The following is a 21,931-nucleotide window of genomic DNA, read 5'->3' on the forward strand; positions in this document are numbered from 1 at the left end:
ATGCCAGCAGCTGACAGTTTGATTGACTGACTTGATGTGTCAGTCTGAAGAGTAAAAACAACAAAAACAACAGATATATTTAACAGGCAGAGTTTATTAGTTATTTTCGTAATTTTTACCATGTTCTGATAGCTGTTGACTTAACCAGTATACAGACCTTAATAGGAAAATTATATACAGTATGTACATGCAGTCAGTGTAGAAGAAACTTCTTGTTAATGAGTGTGAATGGCAAACTTTGCTATCAATGTTTATCTATCAATGAGCACATTTCTTGTTATGGCTTAGTAGCACAGATCATACAGATATGCAACACTGTCTGCTGATCATTTTCTTTGGAATTGGTTTTCTCCCTTTTCTTCATTTTAAGCAATTATGGAATGTTTATGGGATTTTTAACAACCACTGTACAATATGCTCCTTGGAACAAAAGCTTGTGATGTTTTTATGAATGCCTGCCTCATCATCAACAACAAATATACACAGTGCAACAGCGCCACCCAGAGTTCAGACTACTGAAGACCAGGGTTTTTTTCCCCACTGGCTCTAGTTCAGATTTCATTCTTACTCAAGAGTAAATTCATTATATATTTTTAACTGGAAGTTACAAGTCAAAATAGAGATATTTTGGTTAATTTAACTTCCACAATTAGGAAAAAGTGATTAAAGTGACAATAAAAAAAGCTTAAAGATTAAAAATCTATCCTTAAATTTTTTTTGATTGATTCTTTAATGCTTTTTATTCTTTCAAGTCACCCAGTGTTCTCTAAATCAATGATTCTCAACAATACAGTATTTCCTCTGGTATTTCAGCTGTAATGATGGCAAAGCTTAATTAATATAAACATGGAATGTCAATAGATAAAATTAATTATTCATAATTACTTTTGTGATTCCAGTGTTTTTAAGAACTGATCTTCTTCAACAAAAACAGTCACTGAAGGGAGTTATTAAATTAAAATAAGAAATAGAATGTCATTTCACATGTTGTACACCTTGATTTTTCTTTTTCTTTTTTTTTTTTTCTTTTTCATTTTTTATGTTATGTTAGATTATTTTAAAATAACTGATTAACTTTTTAAATCATGTTAAGTCATCTTGAGGCCCCCTTGGAAGTTTGCTGAGGTCCCCTGGTTGTGAACCACTGCCCTAAATTGAAGAGTTGGTGCGTGTGCTGTGTTTTTTATGACACAAGGCCCCCTGACATCATTCACATTTACTTAACCTTTGCAGTTGTGCATTTAAGACTTAAAGTTGGTGTCATTCAAGTCAGGTGACCTCCCCCTCTCTCCCTCTTTGTCCAAAGGGTGGAGGAGTTCAGCTCTACAGGAACAGAAACGATACAAAAAATACAAAACAAATGAAGCTAAATGTCACTCCTACACAGTGAGAGGATCAATAGCCAGGTGCACTCACTCATTTACACTCTCTCACACACACACACACACACACACATACACACACACTCACTATCACACACTCAGAAGTACATACTGTTTAGCGTGTACTGTTACCTAATCCGGACATGAGTTGTTCATCAATCCATTAAATCCATCAGGCATAATCATTCATGTCTGAGGAGACAGATTACATGGTGACCCAGGTAAGGGAAGTACATCTCGTAATTACATTTTGAAAAGTAAACGTCCCAAAATCAAAGATAAATCCAAAAGGATAGATGAGAATTTTACTAAATTAACTGGAGTATTACTCCACTCATGCAACGTTAAAAAAAATAAAAAAAATATGCCAAACATTTGGCTAAAGTTCTGAATAACATTGATAGGTGAGTGTGTGTTCGTAACACCTCTTTATTCGTGTGTTTTGTGCGAGGCTCACTTGTGCTGGTGTCTTCTGTAGTACCTGGTCAGTCCTCACCCTTTCTTCTTTAACTGACGAAGATCTCCTCTTCTCTTCCTCCTCCAGCTCCTTTAAGCTAGCCGGCAGCACTTAGTTCTGCACTCCCAGAATCTTGGTGGCATTTGCTTTGGCGATGTTCAGTAGATTCTCTGTGGAGAAGATTTCAAGACGCTGGTTAAAATTATGTAATTATTTACTCACCACCACACCATTCCAAACCTTTGAGCTGTTATTTTTCCTATAGACACAAAAGGAGAATTTTTGAAGAATCTTTACACAACATTTTTTCACTTATACAATGGCAGTTCACAGTTATCCAGCTCCCAAAAGGCCTGAAATTGGTGATTGCTCATCTTAGCTTCTAGGCTGAGGCGGATAGCACACGTTCACGGTTTCGGGACTGGCTTCTGTAAGCCCTGGAGTTCCTGGACTCCAGGGCTTACGACTTAGAAAAGCGACATCGGTACCTCCCCACAAACCTGCTGCCCCTCCAGTACACGGAAGAGTGAGTGCGAGAGCGGGATCGGGATGGAGAACGTCTGTAGCATCTGGAGTACCTATAGGGAGATGGAGAGCGACTGCGGGACCTGGAGCGACTCTGGTGATGGTAGCGTCTGTGGCGGGAGGAGCGCTTGGGGGACGGGCTATAGGAGTGGGAGCGAGCGCGGAGAATGGTGGCGGTGGCGGCAGCATGAGTGGCCTGAGGCCCAGTAGCAGCGAACGTGAGTGTGGGAACGGGAACGTGAGCAAGAGGAAGAGCTGCTGTCAGAGGACAAGGATGAGCAGGATCTGCGGCGGTGCCGTGAAGACCCACATGACCCGCAGAAGGAGTGGCTTCCTCTGCTGCTGGAGTACGAGCTGTCACTACTGCTGCTGCTGCTGGAGCGTGCCAAGCCGTGACTGGATGGAGCTTCCTGGTTAAAGATAACCTTCACGCCCTTACCGAGGCGGCCAGGGCTGCCCTTCGTCTTCATGATCAAACCTACACAAACACATGCCAAATAAGTCACACATGAGCCAATGTAGCAAACAGCAATCAGTCAGTTCAGTCACAAGACAAACAATTCAGTCATTCATCATAATACAAATACCTCAAAAATCAATAGAAATACGATTGTTTGTAGAAAACATTATATATTCAATACAGCAGATGGATTCTGATCAGTTCATCCTCAGACAATCAACATATGTTTTTCTGTTTATTTGGCAAATGCATTTTTAACAAGGGTATTCAGTTATTAATCAATCAAGTCTCGAATTATAATATGAACCAAATAATGCTCATTAACCTCGACAATAGAAAGAGGGCAGTAATGAGTGGCTAAGAGAGAATGTACTGAACCGAAAGTAGGTAAAATACTGTTGTGTAACTGAGACTCCGCCCCCTCCTGTCAATCAAATTACACAACTGACTGGGCTCTAGAACATTCTGACCAACTGATATCATTTCCATAATATTATACAAGGACCTGAATGTCACAATCCATGAAGTAACACATGTAATTGTCAGTATCGGCCTGCCTCAGTGTTTTGTGTACCCCCTTTGTGTGAGCGCACAGGTCCGTTTGTTTGGGACCGCCATGCGCATGTTATTGCCGTGCGCTCTCCGGTGATGTCATGGTCCTGTCAACCTGTCAGGTTGGGTTTTGTCTGACGAGGACCATAACATCATTGTCCCCTGTCTATCTTTTGTCAAAGCATGTTTACGTTTTGCCCTTATGTGTTTCAGGTGCTGCTGGCGCCCAGAGACGTGCATCCTCCCTCCTGCTCCGTTCTCAGGTGAGGGATCCTGTTGCGCCTTTTTGACCCAGTGTGTGCTGTTCTTCACTTTGCAGCCCTCTGCTTCCCCGATGGAGAGTATGAAGGTGGCTTACACCATCTTGCACCTCACCGGAAAGGCTGCTGATTGGGGAATCGCCATGTGGGACAATGAATGCCCTTGTTGCGCCTCATTGAAGGATTTTGGTGCAGAGCTCTGTCGAGTGTTCAACCCAGTCATGCTGCAGTGTGGTGAACCGATCACCGCCTGTGGGAGGAGGAGGAGCCAGCATCCTCGGTCATGACGGCCGCTTCCACAGCAGTGCTCCCGGCCACCCGGAGGAGGAGAAGGGCTCCTGTTCCCCAGGCGCCCCTGGCCACGGAGGCCTTTCCCCTGTCGCTGCCAGTGCCCCCGGCCACGGAGGCCGTTGCCCTGTCGCTGCCAGCGCCCCCGGCCACGGAGGCCGTTCCCCTGTCGCTGCCAGCGCCCCCGGCCACGGAGGCCATTCCCCTGTCGCTGCCAGCGCCCCCGGCCACGGAGGCCGTTCCCCTGTCGCTGCCAGCGCCCCCGGCCACGGAGGCCGTTCCCCTGTCAGTGCTAGCGCCCCCGGCCTTGGAGTCCGTTCCCCTGTCGCTGCCAGCACCCCCCAGCCACAGAGGGTGTTCCCCCGTCGCTGCCAGCGCTCCCGGCCACAAAGGCCGTTCCCCAGTCGCTGCCAGTGCTCCCGGCCATGGAGGCCGTTCCCCAGTTGCTTCCAGCGCTCCTGGCCACGGAGATTGTTCCCCAGTCACTGCCAGCGCTCCCGGCCATGGAGGCCGTTCCCTTGTCACTGCCAGCACTCACAGCCACTGAGAATGTTCCCCAGTGACCACGAAGGTCATTCCCCTGTCTCTACCTGTGTTCACAGCCACAAGGGCTGTTCCCACGCCATTGCCAGTGCCCTCGACCACAGAGGCCGTTCCCCTGTCTCTACCTGCGTTCACAGCCACGATGGTTGTTCCCCTGGCACTGCCAGTGCCCTCAACCACGGAGACCGTTCCCCTGTCTCTACCTGTGTTCACAACCATGAAGGTTGTTCCCATGCCACTGCCAGTACCCACAACCACGGAGGCTGTTCCCCAGTCCCTACCTGTGTTCACAGCCATGAAGGCTGGTTCCCTGCCACTACCAGTGCCCACGACCACGGAGGAAGTTCCCCTGTCACTGCCTGTGTTCACAGCCACGAAGGCTGCTCCCCTGCCACTGCCCATGACCACAGAGTTCATTCCCCATCCTGGCCCATGCTGTTCCCCTGTAACTGCCTGTTCGCACAGCCACGGAAGCTGTTCCCCAGTCACTGCCTGTGCTCACAGCCATGAAGGCTGTTCTCCTGTCACTGCCAGTGCTCACAGCCACGGAAGCTGTTCCCTGTCACTGCCAGTTCTCACGGCCACAGAGGCCGTTCCCCTGTTGCAGCTGCCAGTGCTCACGACCACGGAGGCCGTTCCCCTGCGGCTATCGGTATCCACATCTGATTTGTCCACAGCTCCGCCCCCTGAGCCACTCCCCCCTGAACCCTGTACAGCAGTTGCCACACTGTTCTCTGCCCCCTGCCCAGCAGCCATCACCCAGTCCTGTGTCGCCGACTGCCAGACCCTGCCCCTTTTCTCAAACTCCCTCCCTGGTTTTTCTCCCTTTCTTTTATGTTTCCAGTTCTTTGTTAAGTGTTTGTGCTGTCTGTCTTTTTATTTTGTTCAATGTTACTGTTGGGACACCAGGAGGCATCCCTTTGGGGGTGTGGGGGTGTGGGGGTGTGTGTGTGTGGGGGGGGGGTACTGTCACGGTCCAGTCACCTTGTCAGTTTGGGGTTCTGCCTGATGGGACCATGACAGTATCGGCTTGCCTCAGTGTTTTGTGTTCCCACTTTGTGTGAGCACACGGGTCCGGTTGTTTGGGACCGCCGTGCGCTCTCCGGTGATGTCATGGTCCTGTCAACCTGTCAGGTTTGGTTTTGTTTGATGAGGACCATGACATCATCTGTGTCTTTGTGTTTCATTTTCAAGCATTGTTTTTTTCCTTGTCTGTATTTTGTCAAAGCATGTTCACATTTTGCCTTTATGTGTTTCAGGTGCCGCTGGCACATGGAATCAGCATTTCCATGGTAACTCTGATTGTTTCCATGGGAACACTGATCATGACAACCATCAGCTGCAAACGGCACGAGGTCGGATCATTGTTATTGTGATTGTCAATGTGAATGTTTGCCGCTGTGTTGTTCCAGAAGTGTGGTTACCTTCTGCTTCGCCTGTGATCATCACCCAGTTCCGGCGGAGGAGGATTCCTCGGTCTCTGTCCGCATGTCGGGGGAGAGACATTTCCTGGTCTTGCTTAGTTTGAAAAGAGAAATTTGTGTTGATTAATAAATCCGATTGAACTGTTTCCCTCTGCTTTTGGGTCCTGTCTCTCTCGCATCCTGATAATAATATGATAATGTGTCGTTAACTTTCCAATATTTTGTGTTATTTGATGACTAATTCAGCCAATTTGTGACTAAATTTAAGTTAAAATTAAAATGCTTATTTTAGATAACATTAAAATAAATTAATTTTGTTCACAAACAACATTTAAGCTGAGATTTACCATCAAAAATGACCTGATCCAACTGTAAGGAGGTCGACTTTCTGAGGAAAAACACAATGTATCTCGCGATCCTCCTCGAGTGAGTTTAAACCAGAAACAATCTGAAACTTAAGCACAACATGCCTTTAAATTCACACGCCCATAAACAATCCCGTTGTGAGGGATATTTGTTAACTGGGAATTAAATATATATTTTTATGTGAAGCAAAAATGTCTTGAAATAAAAGGTATTGTTTGGCTAGTCAGCAGCGATCTGAAGGACAACGTTATTTCGCGAGTGGTTCAGCGTAATGTGGCTCGTCCGCAGACGGGTTTTTTACGTCAACCGAAACGTGCTGACGTCATCGAAGCGTCTAGAGAGTTTTTCAGCAAATTTGGCTGATCTAAATCTAAAACATGGTTCAATATTTGTTATAAATATTTTTTTTGTTTGTTTATTGAGTCTTTTAAATAGATAAAGAATACAAAAACAGAGATCTACAGTTTATATGCTAAGAAAGATTTGAGTAATTGAACATTAGGAATTGGAAATGCTTATTTATTGTGTTTAATTCATTTATTTTTCCATTTAATTTTCTTTTTATTATTATTATTATTATTATTATTAATATAACTGGAACTGAAAATATATTTGGTGTCCTTTGATACGCACCACAGAAAGTTTTGAAAACATTTAATTGATTGTTTTTCACATTGGTGATCTCTTTCAATGTAGATTATGCATTTACTTTATAAAACCCACATTTATAATGGTACCTTTAGCCACCAATGTTTATTTAAACATGTTGAGTGCTTGGACTGTTAGATAAACAGGATCTCAAGAGACCGTAAAAAAGAAATGCCATCAATTTGGCATTCTAAATGAAATGGTTAAATACCACAAATTCAAAATGGCCATTCTCAAACTTTTTAATATCATCCTAAGTGCAGGTGTATTTCCCAACATCTGGAACCAGGGCCTCATAACCCCTATTCATAAAAGTGGAGACAAATTTGACCCTAATAACTACCGTGGAATATGTGTAAATAGCACCCTAGGTAAACTATTCAGCAACATCCTAAACAACAAATTCCTCCACTTTCTCACAGACAGAAATGTCCTGAGCAAATGCTAAATTGGCTATATCACAAATATCAAAAATTGACATCCCAATCAGAATCTGGCTAAAAATAATTCAGTTGGTTATAGAACCCATCATACTCTATGGATGTGTAGGCTGGGGCCCACTCACAAACCAAGACTTCACCAAATGGGACAAACACCCAACAGAGACCCTGCAGGCAGAATTCTGCAAAAATATACTGCGAGTACAATGAAAAACACCTAATAATGCATGCAGAGCAGACTTAGGACTGTACCCACTAATAATTAAAATGAGCCATTAAATTCCATGCCCACCTAAAAAATAGTGATACACAAACCCTTCACCACAAAGTACTAAGATACAAAGTGCTGACCTCAGAGAGAAACCCCATTAGCCAGTTGATCTTAAGAGCTGACTTTACAATCAAAAACATGTCCAGCTGAACCACAGAACAAAACCCCAGCTAGACCAAATCAAATTATTAAAAAACAAAAAGGAAAATATCTAAAACATTGGACAGAAGCAACAGCTCAACAAAGTAAATTGGAATGCTATCTGTCCCTAAACAGAGAATATTAACTGGCAGAATACCTGAGCACAGTCACCGACCCTAAACTAAGAAATGTCCTGACAATGTACAGACTCAGTGAACATAACCTCGCCATAGAGACGGGCAGACACAGACAGACCTGGTTACCAAAAGAAGACAGGCTATGCCCCCACTGCACACAAAATGAAGTAGAAACAGAACTTTTTGCACTTTTTAACAACATGCCCTAGTTATGCATATATCGGATATATCACAAGGACAAACTTTCATACCTATTTGGAGAAACCCCAGCAAGCTCAAACCTGGCTGCGAGATATGTCAAGTCCTACCACAACAAAAGGACAACCAGTGGAACAGGTATGGCAAGCCATTTTGACATTTATTCCTTAAAACTTGCTAGTATCTATTTTTATGTTCCTAGTACTTATTTTTAATGACTAGTAACTATTCCATTAGATACTAGTACTTATTCATTAGTTACTAGTACTTATTCAACAAGTACTAGTACTTATTCATTAGGCACTAGTACTTATTCTGTAGATATTAGTACTTATTCATTAGATACCAGTACTTATTCTAATAGTGACTAGTAGTGGTGTCATGGTACCAGAATTTCAGTAGTCTGGTACCGATACCAGTGAAATTTCATGGTTCTCGATACCAATTTCAGTACCACAACATAAATATGCTAATATGATAATGTGCTATTGAACACACCTGTTTAGCCTATATAAAAAGTTACTTTTCAATGTAAATAATAAATTAAAAGAAATGCATGTTTCCTTCAAGTGTTTCTCAATCAAGGATGCATTGCTTAAGTTTTTTTAAGTAGCACCCTACTGAAATCTGTTTTATTCTTTACCACATCATGTTTTCATTTTTGTTATTATTATTATTGTTATTTTCCAGAAGTCCATGTTTTAGTTTAATTTAATTTCATCATCAAAATGGTGTCTAAACAATTAATTCTTAAATCTTTTAACAAGTAAAAATAGAACTTTTCAACATGCCACCATTGCATTTCTTTTTTTTTTTTTTTTTTGCCAAACTTTTATTCAATCAAACTTTTATTTTATTCAGTCTTGTTTGTGATATATTGCTTCATTATTACTATTATTAGTATTATTATTATTATCATTACAGTGAATATTACATTTTACTATACATTTGTAATATATTTCTGTCACAAATTCTTCAATTTCAGGGCTCTAGCTTACATTTTGAAATGTGCTTTTATTATGATGTGTATTTTTTGCCTGAATCTTCACTTTCCAGATAAACAGTTTGCGACACTTTTAAGTCACACCTGAAATCTCATTTCTTTACACTGGCCTTTGAGTCTGACAAATGCAATGTAGGACAGTTTTTGAGTGTTTGTGTGTTAGATTACTGGTTTTTGTGTATATGGTAATTTTTTTAATGTTATCTTTTAAATTGTATAACTGTGAAGCACTTTGGTCAACCCTGTTGTTTTAAATGCTATATAAATAAAGTTGAGTTGAGATTAAAGTGCAAATGCTGTGATTTAATTATATGAATATATAGTTTACATGTGCTGTGTGGTTCAAAGAGATTAGTGCTCTGCTCTGTTATCTGATACAATTGAATGAATGATTCTCAATATGTATGAGCGGTCGGATTTATACATTCATTCAAAGTACGCAGCTCTTCCACACTAAGATTGCAGCCTTTAGTGGTTTAATAAATCACACTAGGACATGTCACGATTTTAATTTGATTAATTGTCCATTTCAGTGTAAGGGGTAGCAGAGCACATGCTTAAAATGAGCATTTTAAAGTAGTGATGGGCATTCCGACTCTTTTCAGTGAGCCGGCTCGTTCGGCTCAGCTCACCAAAAAGAGCCGGCTCTTTTGGCTCCCAAATGGCTCTTTAAAAAATATATATATATATATATTTTTTTTTTTCAAGTCAAACAGTTTGCGATAGTTTGACTATGATTGGTGTTTAAACAATTCTAATTAAATTGTTAAATGAAATCATACTCTACCTTAACCACAATGTATTTGAAAATGCATTGGTTTGCATTTGCATTTAAAGTATAACTTTTTAATGTATATAAACAAAGTGCATATAAATCAAATATTGCACCATATCAAAGAAAAATAAATAACAATTTGCAAAACTGCAGCATCCCACAAATTGAAATAAATGTAAAAAGGAAGGATGCTATTACACATGCATTTAAAGTATAACCTTTTTAATGTATATAAACAAAATGCATATAAATGTAACAATTCAAAACGAATACAACCTGAACAACATAATAAGTTGGCTCCGCCCTCCCTCATGCATCTTTGGTTCATTGGCTGACACTGTGTGTCTGATTGACAGGAACAACAGGTGAGACAGTCAGAATGAATGAGTGTGCGCTTGAGCATTTAGGCCTATATTATTTTATTTCTTTTTTCGTTCTTTGAATTCGTTAATTCTATTCATTTAAATCTTTTGATTATTCATATCTTAATTTTTTAAATATTTTTATAAATAGATTCGGCTCTTCTGATATGCGAGCCGGCTCCCAGCTTTCACCTACAAGAGCCGGCTCTTAGAGCCGACTCGTTCGCGAACGACCCATCACTATTTTAAAGCAGTCGTGTGTCAGTCATATTGCGCGCTGGTACCGGATTGAGTCGGTGCTCGGTACTACCGGTACTGCAGAAACACTGATATCGTTACATCTTTTTTATTTTAGTATTGACTTAGTACCAAAGGACCAGTACTTTTGACAACATTAGTAACTAGTAGCCTAGTATCTATTTAAATGTTACTATCCTAAAAAATATAAGTACTAGTACTTAATTTTATGACTAGTAACTATTTAGCCCACAGATATCCCAACGTAATAGGTACAAGTATTATTTCTAGATGACATTTGCATTCAATGCAAATAGTATGTTATATATTAATGCAACCTCACTCTCTTTCTTAAAAGGGAAAGATCACTTTACACCCAGTGTGCCTACTGACACATAGTGGTAGAAAGCTGAAACATCAACATTGCTGAATGGACAATTAATAGCATAGACATTACAGAACTGCCGAGCAGCATGATGAAATAAATAAATTAAATGAAAAAGGGTGTCATGTTTTTCCTATATATCCCACACATACTTTAGTAATATAATACATGGCTAATTCAATTATAAGAGGCAATTGTAGTCAGTTGCCTCATATTTCTATTGTAAATTGTCTTTTTTTCTATCCATGATGTCACTTTTCCTTAAAGATTGTGCAATGAATTACAGTAAATTATACTTTATATGATGATTACAGCAACACACTAATTAAAGCAAACTACTATGACTGTACATAGGCATGGAACCAACATCTTTTCTGAGGAGAATGCTTCTTTCTGTGTTCATAATCTTTTCTTTTTTTCAGTCATAAATCAATAATTATTTGCACTCTGTCATTCCTTGGAGGAAAACAAATCTTATATGCATCAGCACCTCTTTGACTTATATGCAGTTAGTCAGCACTTGTTGTTGTGCTCAGTCCATAATGAAGTACACCTATACAGCTGCAAGTACAGTTGAAGTCAGAAGTTTGCATACACTTTAGCCAAATACATTTAAAGTCCGTTTTTCACAATTCCTGACATTTAATCGTAGAAAACATTCCCTGTATTAGGTCAGTTAGGATCACTACTTTATTTTAAGAATGTGAAATGCCAGAATAATATTAGAGAGAATTATTTTATTTCAGCTTTTACTTCTTTCATCACATCCCCAGTGGGTCAGACGTTTACATACGCTTTGTTAGTATTTGGTAGCATTGCCTTTAAATTGTTTAACTTGGGTCAAATGTTTTGGGTAGCCTTCCACAAGCTTCTCACAATAAGTTGCTGGAATTTTGGCCCATTCCTCCAGACTGAACTGGTGTAACTGAGTCAGGTTTGTAGGCCTCCTTGCTCACACACACTTTTTCAGTTCTGCCCACAAATGTTCTATCAGATTGAGGTCTGGGGTTTGTGATGGCAACTCCAATACCTTGACTTTGTTGTCCTTAAGCCATTTTGCCACAACTTTGGAGGTATGCTTGGGGTCATTGTCCATTTGGAAGACCCATTTGTGACCGAGCTTTTACTTCCTGACTGATGTCTTGAGATATTGCTTCAATATATCCACATAATTTTCCTTCCTCATGATGCCATCTATTTTGTGAAGTGCACCAGTCCCTCCTGCAGCAAAGCACCCCCACAACATGATGCTGCCACTCCCGTGCTTCATGGTCATTATGGCCAAACAGTTCAATTTTTGTTTGATCAGACCAGAGGGCATTTGTCCAAAAAGTAAGATCTTTGTCCCCATGTGCACTTTTTATGGCGGTTTTGGAGCATTGGCTTCTTCCTTACTGAGCATCCTTTAATGTTATGTCGATATAGGACTCGTTTTACTGTGGATATACATACTTGTCTACCTGCTTCCTCCTGCATCTTCACAAGGTCCTTTGCTGTTGTTCTGGTATTGATTTGCACTTTTCGCACCAAACTATGTTTATCTCTAGGGGACAGAATGCGTCTCCTTCCTGAGCAGTATGAAGGCTGCATGGTCCCATGGTGTATATACTTGCATACTATTGTTTGTACAGATGAATGTGGTACATTAAGGCATTTGGAAATTGCTCCCAAGGATGAACCAGACTTGTGGAGGCCCACATTTTTTTTCTGAGGTCTTGGCTGATTTCTTTTGATTTTCCTGTGATGTCAAGCAAAGAGGCACTGAGTTTGAAGGTAAGCCTTAAAATACTTCCACAGGTACACCTCCAATTGACTCCAATTAGCCTATCAGAAGATAAATTAGGCTTGATATAATTTCAATTGTACTTGATTGTTTTGACTATTGAGGGGGTTACCTCCCCCCCATCCCCCCGGAATCTACGCCCCTGGCGTTGCATTTTACTCTGGTTTTGTGTTTAAATTTTCCAATAAGTGATATAATTTAGTTTTATTTGTGCTGTAATTTGGATGTATCTAATTAGTTTAACAGTACTGTTCTGGTCCAGGTCTTCAGTGTGATGAGGGTTAGTAGATATTGGTGCAGGGCTTTATAATGGTGTGAGTGGTGGTCACTGAGTTTTAGATGTTTCCAGAATTTGATTGCCGGTTTTTGTATTTTTATAATTAGTGGATATTTGCCTAATTCTCTCTCTCTCTCTCTCTCTCTCTCTCTCTCTCTCTCTCTCTCTCTCTCTCTCTCTCTGCTCTCTCCACCCCTGTGGAGTCAAATTCACCTCAAAATAATGTACAAGCCAACAACAGGTGCAGCTGTCTAAAGGAAATCTGCATTTGTGCAGATTATGTCAAATTAGGTAAATGCAAGCAGTAATAAGATGATAACTAAAGAAAAAAATGTTTATGGAATTATACGAAAAAAAATTATATAATCAAAATGATTAAAGTGTAGTTTGGGAGCGTTTGCGCAGGACGCGTTCTTGCTTTCTGTCTGCATTGTTTTTTAAGTGTTGGTCAGATCTGTGTTAGAGGTCTGCAGGGGCATGAAGTTGAGTCAGTATCATGAATAGTAGCCATGACAGGTTTTCTACACTTTATGGATGCATTCTTGAACAAATGTTTTTGCTGCTGCTGTCCTCTCATGGAACTCTCAATAAAGTTTATTGAAATCATGATACAGATTATTTACTCATCCATCATTTAGTGATAAAAGGGTCACCGTTGAATATTGAAAACCCTGTTGCTCTTCCACCCGGTCCTAAGACATCACACTAGTGTCTAGTCTAGTGAATAAGTACTAGTATCTATTGAATAAGTACTAGTACCTATTGAATAAGCACTAGTGTCTATTGAATAAGTACTAGTACCTATTGAATAAGTACTAGTGTCTATTGAATAAGTACTAGTACCTATTGAATAAGCACTAGTGTCTACTCAATAAGTACTAGTATCTAATGAATAAGTAATAGTATCTAATGAATAAATATTAGTATCTATTGAATAAGTACTAGTACCTCTTGAATAGGTACTAGTACCTAATGAATAAGTACTAGTGTCTAGTGAATAAGTACTAGTATCTACTAAATAAGTACTATTATCTAAAGAATAAGAACTAGTATCTAATGAATAAGTACTTGTATCTATTGAATAAGTACTAGTACCTAATGAATAAGTACTAGTGTCTTGTCTAGTGAATAAGTAGTAGTATCTATTGAATAAGTACAAGTACCTAATGAATAAGTACTAGTGTCTACTGAATAAGTACTAGTAGCTAATGAATAAGTAATAGTATCTAATGAATAAGTACTAGTACCTAATGAATAAGTACTAGTGTCTAGTGAATAAGTACTAGTATCTACTAAATAAGTACTAGTATCTAAAGAATAAGTACTACTATCTATTGAATAAGTACTAGAATCTCTTGAATAAGTACTATTACCTAATGAATAAGTACTAGCATCTAGTGAATAAGTTCTAGTATCTAATGAATAAGTACTAGTATCTAATGAATGAGTACTAGTATCTAATGAATGAGTACTAGTATCTAACGAATGAGTACTAGAATCCAATAAATAAGCACTAGTGTATATTGAATAAGTACTAGAATCTCTTGAATAAGTACTATTACCTAATGAATAAGTACTAGCATCTAGTGAATAAGTTCTAGTATCTACTAAATAAGTACTAGTATCTAAAGAATAAGTACTACTATCTATTGAATAAGTACTAGAAACTCTTGAATAAGTACTATTACCTAATGAATAAGTACTAGCATCTAGTGAATAAGTTCTAGTATCTACTAAATAAGTACTAGTATCTAAAGAATAAGTACTACTATCTATTGAATAAGTACTAGAATCTCTTGAATAAGTACTATTACCTAATGAATAAGTACTAGCATCTAGTGAATAAGTTCTAGTATCTAATGAATAAGTACTAGTATCTAATGAATGAGTACTAGTATCTAATGAATGAGTACTAGTATCTAACGAATGAGTACTAGAATCCAATAAATAAGCACTAGTGTATATTGAATAAGTACTAGAATCTCTTGAATAAGTACTATTACCTAATGAATAAGTACTAGCATCTAGTGAATAAGTTCTAGTATCTACTAAATAAGTACTAGTATCTAAAGAATAAGTACTACTATCTATTGAATAAGTACTAGAATCTCTTGAATAAGTACTATTACCTAATGAATAAGTACTAGCATCTAGTGAATAAGTAGTAGTATCTATTGAATAAGTACAAGTACCTAATGAATAAGTACTAGTGTCTAGTGAATAAGTACTAGTATCTACTAAATAAGTACTAGTATCTAAAGAATAAGTACTACTATCTATTGAATAAGTACTAGAATCTCTTGAATAAGTACTATTACCTAATGAATAAGTACTAGCATCTAGTGAATAAGTTCTAGTATCTAATGAATAAGTACTAGTATCTAATGAATGAGTACTAGTATCTAATGAATGAGTACTAGTATCTAACGAATGAGTACTAGAATCCAATAAATAAGCACTAGTGTATATTGAATAAGTACTAGAATCTCTTGAATAAGTACTAGTATCTAATGAATAAGTACTAGTATCTAATGAATGAGTACTACACCTAATGAATGAGTACTAGTATCTAATGAATAAGTACTAGTACCTAATGAATAAGTTGTAGTGCCTAGTGAATAAGTACTAGTGTCTATTGAATAAGTACTAGTGCCTAATGAATAAGCACTAGTACCTATTGAATAAGCACTAGTATCTATTGAATAAGTAATAGTATCTAATCAATAAGTACTAGTGTCTAATGAATAAGTACTGGTATCTATTGAATAACTAGTACCTAATGAATAAGTACTGGTATCTATTGAATAAGTACTAGTACCTAATGAATAAGTACTAGTATCTAATGGAATAGTTACTAGTCACTAAAAAAATAAGTAGTAACATAAAAATAGATACTAGTAAGTTTTAAAGAATACATGTCAAAACACCTTGCCATAGAACAGGATCACTACCAGACAATAACTGAAACACTGCGCCATAGCCTACATAAAATGGAAAACATAGCATAACAAATCAATTTTATTTACACTTTATTTTATTGTATTTTTACATCGTTTTCTTTAACTGCATGTATATATGTGTGTGTATGTAGGCTATGTATGTATGTATATTTAATGTTACTATGCTTTGGCAATAAAGCTTTTGTTTTACCATGACAATAAAGCTTTTTTAATCTTGAATCCGTGTTTTATCGCGAGTTTACAATGGTCTTCAGTCAGTGAATCACGCTTTAACACAAATAAGTCACCGTGCATGATCTGCATGATTGTGCATTTTCTTTCTCCAAATAAAAGAAGGATAATATCTCATACTTGGGTAGAGCGCTAAACCTGTCCAGTGCAGTTGAAAATGGCGATTGAGAGCGTGCTCCCGGCCAACTTTGGCTATGCGATCTTTACATATCTGTACAGTTTTGGGATGTTGTCGTATCTCGCGATCAAAGTTGGTGGTGCAAGGAAGAAGTATAAAATAATGGTACAGTAAAGTTTCGCATGCAATGATTAGCATCACAGTTTGTACTCTTTTGTACTGTAGTGTATAGTGAATATTTGTACCTACATTGTATTGTTTAGTGTTTTGCTTTATTATTTTGTATAACCTATATTGTACACGGTGATGCATACTTACACATTTGCACGTATTTACTCACCCTCATGTTGTGCATGATGTTTTCTTCCGTGGGACACAAAATTAGATGGCATAATGGTAGTCCTTAACGTTCTTCTATTCTATTCTATTCTATTCTATTTCATTCTATTCTATAATTTAACAGTGAAAACCAAAATCCCTAGATTGACCCATCGTTTATTGTATGACTTATAGTTTAATGCTTTTTCTGCACTCATTTTGCGTTTAGTATCCCACCATGTACAGTGATAAGGAGCAAGTGTTCAACTGTATCCAGAGAGCCCATCAGAACACACTGGAGGTGTATCCACAGTGGCTGGTCTTCCAGACCATTGCTGCATTAGAGTATCCTGTGAGTATACCTGTGCATAATACATTACCTAAGTTTGCACCTTATTCCACCACATTTAATGGTATTCAAAACTGTGACGGAAGCATTTATCAAATTTTTAGGTTAATTTTCATTTTTAGGTTACTATTCCAAGTTTTGGGCTGGCAACAGAAAAGTTGTTGAAACAAACAAATATTTGTTGTACCCTTGATCAAGGGAAATTTTCCCTTTAATAAGTGTACCACTGTAAGTGACTTTGGATAAAAAAACACCAGCTGAATATCACAGTTTGTCACAAAAACAGTCATTGCAAGTGTACCAATGTAGCATTTCATGCACCAAAAATCAGGGCAGTGTAAGTGAATTATATTTTTCAGAGCTGCCCTGTTCCATTTACATGCGCTTCATTTCTCTCTCTCACACACCTTTCACCCAGTTCACCTGTGTTTATCAGGCAAATTTTATCTCCCATGTCAGATTGCTGCCTCTGTGTTAGGGGTTATCTGGGTGACAAGCAGATTCTCTTATGCCTGGGGTTACTCCACTGGCGGTAAGACTTTTAAATGGACATATCAATTCTCAGATGAATCAAAGTAACCTGTTTATGAAGCCTTTCCTACTCTTTAAACAGGTGGGCTGTAAATAAGTTAATTGTTCTTCAAACCGTAAGAGGTTTGCAATATAACAATCAACGCTGCATTAAACACCAGTCCAGGCTAAAAAAAAAAGTTATCCAATTGTCCAGGTGCATAGACCCAAAAATAATGCAAGAGGTAATTTTGAGTCCACACTCAAATATAGGAAAAAAACTGTTGGGGCCTTTATACAGAAGCCCCAACAGAGCAAAAGATGTGCAAAAAGTGCTAAGTGCAATAGCAAAACGTTTTCGGGATCACCCCTTCATCAGTGTTAAATACCTAACACTGTAACACACCTGCAATCATTTATAGTACAAGCATTTACCGTACAAATTCTAATATTAGGTATACAACAGGATCAAAGTCTAAAAGACGTAGTTTTATACATAAAAGAGGCATTGCTTGTACACATACATCAAAATACACTTTTGGACCGTACATAGAAATTGTTTCCCATTAATACAAAAAAAGAAGTTTTTAATTACCCAATTACCTTTTTTTCATTCACAATTTTTTCCAGTAAATGCCGATACACATACACATACACAAGACCACCACGAACAGCAGGCTCTCCATCAATAACCGACACCTCTGAAATATTTGTATATGTGCAACATGCTTTTTTACGGGAGAATTTCTAGAATCATGGCCAGGCGGGTTGTTTGAAATGAGACACATTCTGACACTGATAGTGTTGTCATCACAAACGCCATCCATCTTTACTGTGAACATGCTAAGTAGTGGTATTTCAGTATTGAACGACTAAATGTTTTTGAACGAATCCTTTAAGTAAGTAAAGGATCCGTTATTTATATAGCAGCTCTTAACGGCGTTCACAAAATACTTTACATATGTTAACATATAGAGAAAATGATACAGATTAAACGTTTAAAAATAGAATTAAAAAATGAAAATAAGAGAATAAAATTGAATATTAAGATGCGTCTCGGGTGATCCGATCACATGTGGTCACATGTGGACATGTTTACACCTGGTCGTTTTAATGCATCTCCTGTGACCACTTGTGTTCGGATTTGGATGGGAGGGTCTCTGATTTCATGACGACATACATCAATCACTATGTCACTGAGTTTCTGCATGATAATAAAGTGCAAAAAAGTAATAAAAGACAAAGAAAGCGTGAATAAAACCGGCAAAGTTCAAACTCTTGTTTTAGCGTAGCAGTTGATTGACAGGTGAGGGGTGGCGCTTCACTGCCTTCCAGGACGGATTAGAGTTTACACCTCAAATGCGATGTGGTCACATGTGTTTTTGACTACCTCCGTATGTGGTTTTTGTGATCCGATCACAAAACGTTCTGAACCCCGTTTAGAACTATATTTTGCGTTGACCACTTGTGATCGGATCATCCAAAATGCATCTTAATAACATCTGTAAACAGGGTAGAAAACTCAGTTCTTACTTTCCTTGCGTCATCGTTTTCCAAAGTATGGAGTAATGGAGCGCATTTTCAAAAAGTTTGCATATGGAAAACAATGACGTTAGGAAACTTAAGTTTGAGTTTTCCAGCAGTAAAAAAAAAAAGTATGCAGTAATGGAGAGTGTTTTTGAAACCCTTTTAAATGATAACTGATTAGTGTGGACATGGCTTCAATGGTTTGACTGAACGGTTTCAGTGGCACTGAATGAGACATCTTGTTCGTGAGCGAACTGAACAAACAATGCTGTCATTATTAAAACATTATATGTGTTAAAATGAGAATGGTGTAATAGAATTGCATATTAATCTTGTCTGTGCAAAGTTTAATCCAATAATAAAACTTCAATGACATGACCACAATAAAATCGTCAAAACTGCAAACCTTGTGGAACATTTTGGAGGATACCTTTCCATAGCCCTCAACAAAAAGTCAGTTAAGAGTAGATGTTCAAACAATTTTCATGTTGTTTTTTTCAAACATATTGTATGTGTAAGTTTGAGGCCTTCAGCAGTGTTGGGTTTCTCTCTCTCTCAGATCCTAAAAAGAGGATGCAGGGTGCGTACGGATACATCGGACTGTTTGGAGTCATTCTGCTCTCCATCTCTGTGGCTCTCAAGCTGCTTGGAGTCCTTTAAGGGAAACACAACTGAAGAAATACCACATAACACCAGTACCTGACACATAATGCAGCCTTCAGTCTTTCTTTACGTCAAAACATTTTTACTCTCTTTTTTAATTACGTTTGTTCTGTCATGTAATTTTACATATCGTGGTATGTGTAATTCCGTGTAATCAACTTTTTCTTTTAACTGTTTGATGTTTGCAGACTTTCATACACATACTCTAAGCTGAATTTCTTGGACTTTATTGTAATATTAATAAATTCAGACAGATGAATAAGAAAATGTGCATTGTGTGAGTGCTTGTAAGTTTGCCTTAAAGTGAAAGAATGGATGGTGATCCTTCATACTTCATACACATTCACTATAGATGTCGAGAATGCTTTGTTTGGAATTTCTGAGATGCCTTCGAAGGGGATTACAAAGTTCATGGGTCTTGGACTTGTGAATGAAAATAATCACATGATTCTCAGCTCATGGACGATGTTTTTAAAGTAGCATATGACAGGCCTTTAGGACAACTATGGGGTTAAATGAGTAACAGCCTAGAGCGATTCCATGATGCTTGGGTATGGTGTTAGGTTGATAGTGTGTTGTTATGCAGTGGCTAAGGTGTCCTGAGTGTTTTTAGCATGTTGCTGTGTGGTTGCTAGTCTTAATGATATTCTGGTCTCTATATGTGGCTTGGGTCTCTCCTTCAATGTAAGTCTATGGGACTTTTTCTAATATACCATTTAATCATTTGGGAGGTAAAAACTGTACTGAAAGTTGGGTTACTTAATTACAGTTACAGCACACCTTTCCTCAACAAGCTGCACGATTTGAGGTATCGTTCATGACTAGCACAAATGGTGCGGGATAAGTTACACGCCGAAGTTCAATATTTAGGTTTGTTTAAATGCCTAAGCCAAAATATGAGCAATAGTAACAGTGATGTGACCACTAAGAAACAAAAAGTATACTCTAAAGCATATACATTTGAAATGCTTTAAGAGCCCTAGTCTTCACTAGTTTAGGGTTGCAGGTTTGAAAGTGTTTTGAGGTCTTACATGTTGCTTTCAGCTGGTGAATGTGGAATATGAATTAACTAATAAATAATTATTTATAATAAAATCATATTTGAACAATACATTTATATTGAATAAAATATTTAATGTATTTGAAAAATATGTTTTGCATTGTGAAATTATTTTTATGATCATTAAGCACTCCCCCACATACACACATTTTCATTTTCACAACACATAGCAAGACAACATACGGTTCTAAATGCTTTCATTTTTTAAATATTGTTGCCATACATAATTTAAAATAAGATAAATTAATAATATTAATAATAGGCAACATTTATATTATAATATAAATGATAAAATATATAAATTATGCATTTCTATAGCCTCATTTTTGTTAATACAGAATACATTTATCACAAATATCTTTAAATATCTTGAATCTGCTGATTAATCTAGTTTTGGAGGATAGATTTATTTGTGTTAATTTACTTTTTCCTCTCTTTTAAGTGTGTTGATGAAAAATCAGCCATAATTTCTATTATTTGTCTTTGTTAAACAGACTTTTTAACTCCCTTCTCTATAATGAAGGAATATAATCTATAATATAAAGTGTTAAAATCATGAAAATTTTACTTTGCACTTTTTCTAAAGAACTTTCAAAAAATATATATTTTCAATTAATTTGGTATTCATACACTATATTGCCAAAAGTATTCGCTCACCCATCCAAATAATTGAATTCAGGTGTTCCAATCACTTCCATGGCCACAGGTGTATAAAATGAAGCACCTAGGCATGCAGACTGCTTCTACAAACATTTGTGAAAGAACGGGCCGCTCTCAGGAGCTCAGTGAATTCCAGCATGGTACTGTGATAAGATGCCACCTGTGCAACAAGTCCAGTCGTGAAATTTCCTTGCTACTAAATATTCCACAGTCAACTGTCAGTGGTATTATAACAAAGTGGAAGTGATTGGGAATGACAGCAACTCAGCCACGAAGTGGTAGGCCACGTAAAATGACAGAGCGGGGTCAGTGGATGCTGAGCCGCAGAGTGCGCAGAGATCGCCAACTTTCTGCAGAGTCAATCGCTACAGACCTCCAAAGTTCATGTGGCCTTCAGATTAGCTCAAGAACAGTGCGTAGAGAGCTTCATGGAATGGGTTTCCATGGCCGAGCAGCTGCATCCAAGCCATACATCACCAAGTGCAATGCAAAGCGTTGGATGCAGTGGTGTAAAGCACGCCGCCACTGGACTCTAGAGCAGTGGAGACGCGTTCTCTGGAGTGACGAATCACGCTTCTCCATCTGGCAATCTGATGGACGAGTCTGGGTTTGGCAGTTGCC

General features: G+C 38.2%; 1 protein-coding gene and 1 pseudogene across 1 annotated transcript; one reads left to right on the plus strand and one right to left on the minus strand.

Moving 5' to 3' along the window:
• Positions 1-87: 87 nt before the first annotated feature.
• Positions 88-16,752, minus strand: LOC127413570 (arginine/serine-rich protein 1-like; annotated as a pseudogene).
• LOC127413568 (microsomal glutathione S-transferase 3-like) lies at positions 15,985-20,666 on the plus strand. The gene is made up of 4 exons (XM_051650811.1): positions 15,985-16,388; positions 16,771-16,893; positions 17,350-17,422; positions 19,487-20,666. The coding sequence occupies exons 1-4, from the start codon at positions 16,263-16,265 to the stop codon at positions 19,585-19,587; spliced, it is 423 nt and encodes a 140-aa protein (XP_051506771.1). The 5' UTR covers positions 15,985-16,262; the 3' UTR covers positions 19,588-20,666.
• Positions 20,667-21,931: the final 1,265 nt, after the last annotated feature.

The sequence above is a fragment of the Myxocyprinus asiaticus genome, chromosome 23 (assembly GCF_019703515.2).
Source record: "Myxocyprinus asiaticus isolate MX2 ecotype Aquarium Trade chromosome 23, UBuf_Myxa_2, whole genome shotgun sequence".
In the NCBI taxonomy this organism is placed as follows: domain Eukaryota; kingdom Metazoa; phylum Chordata; class Actinopteri; order Cypriniformes; family Catostomidae; genus Myxocyprinus; species Myxocyprinus asiaticus.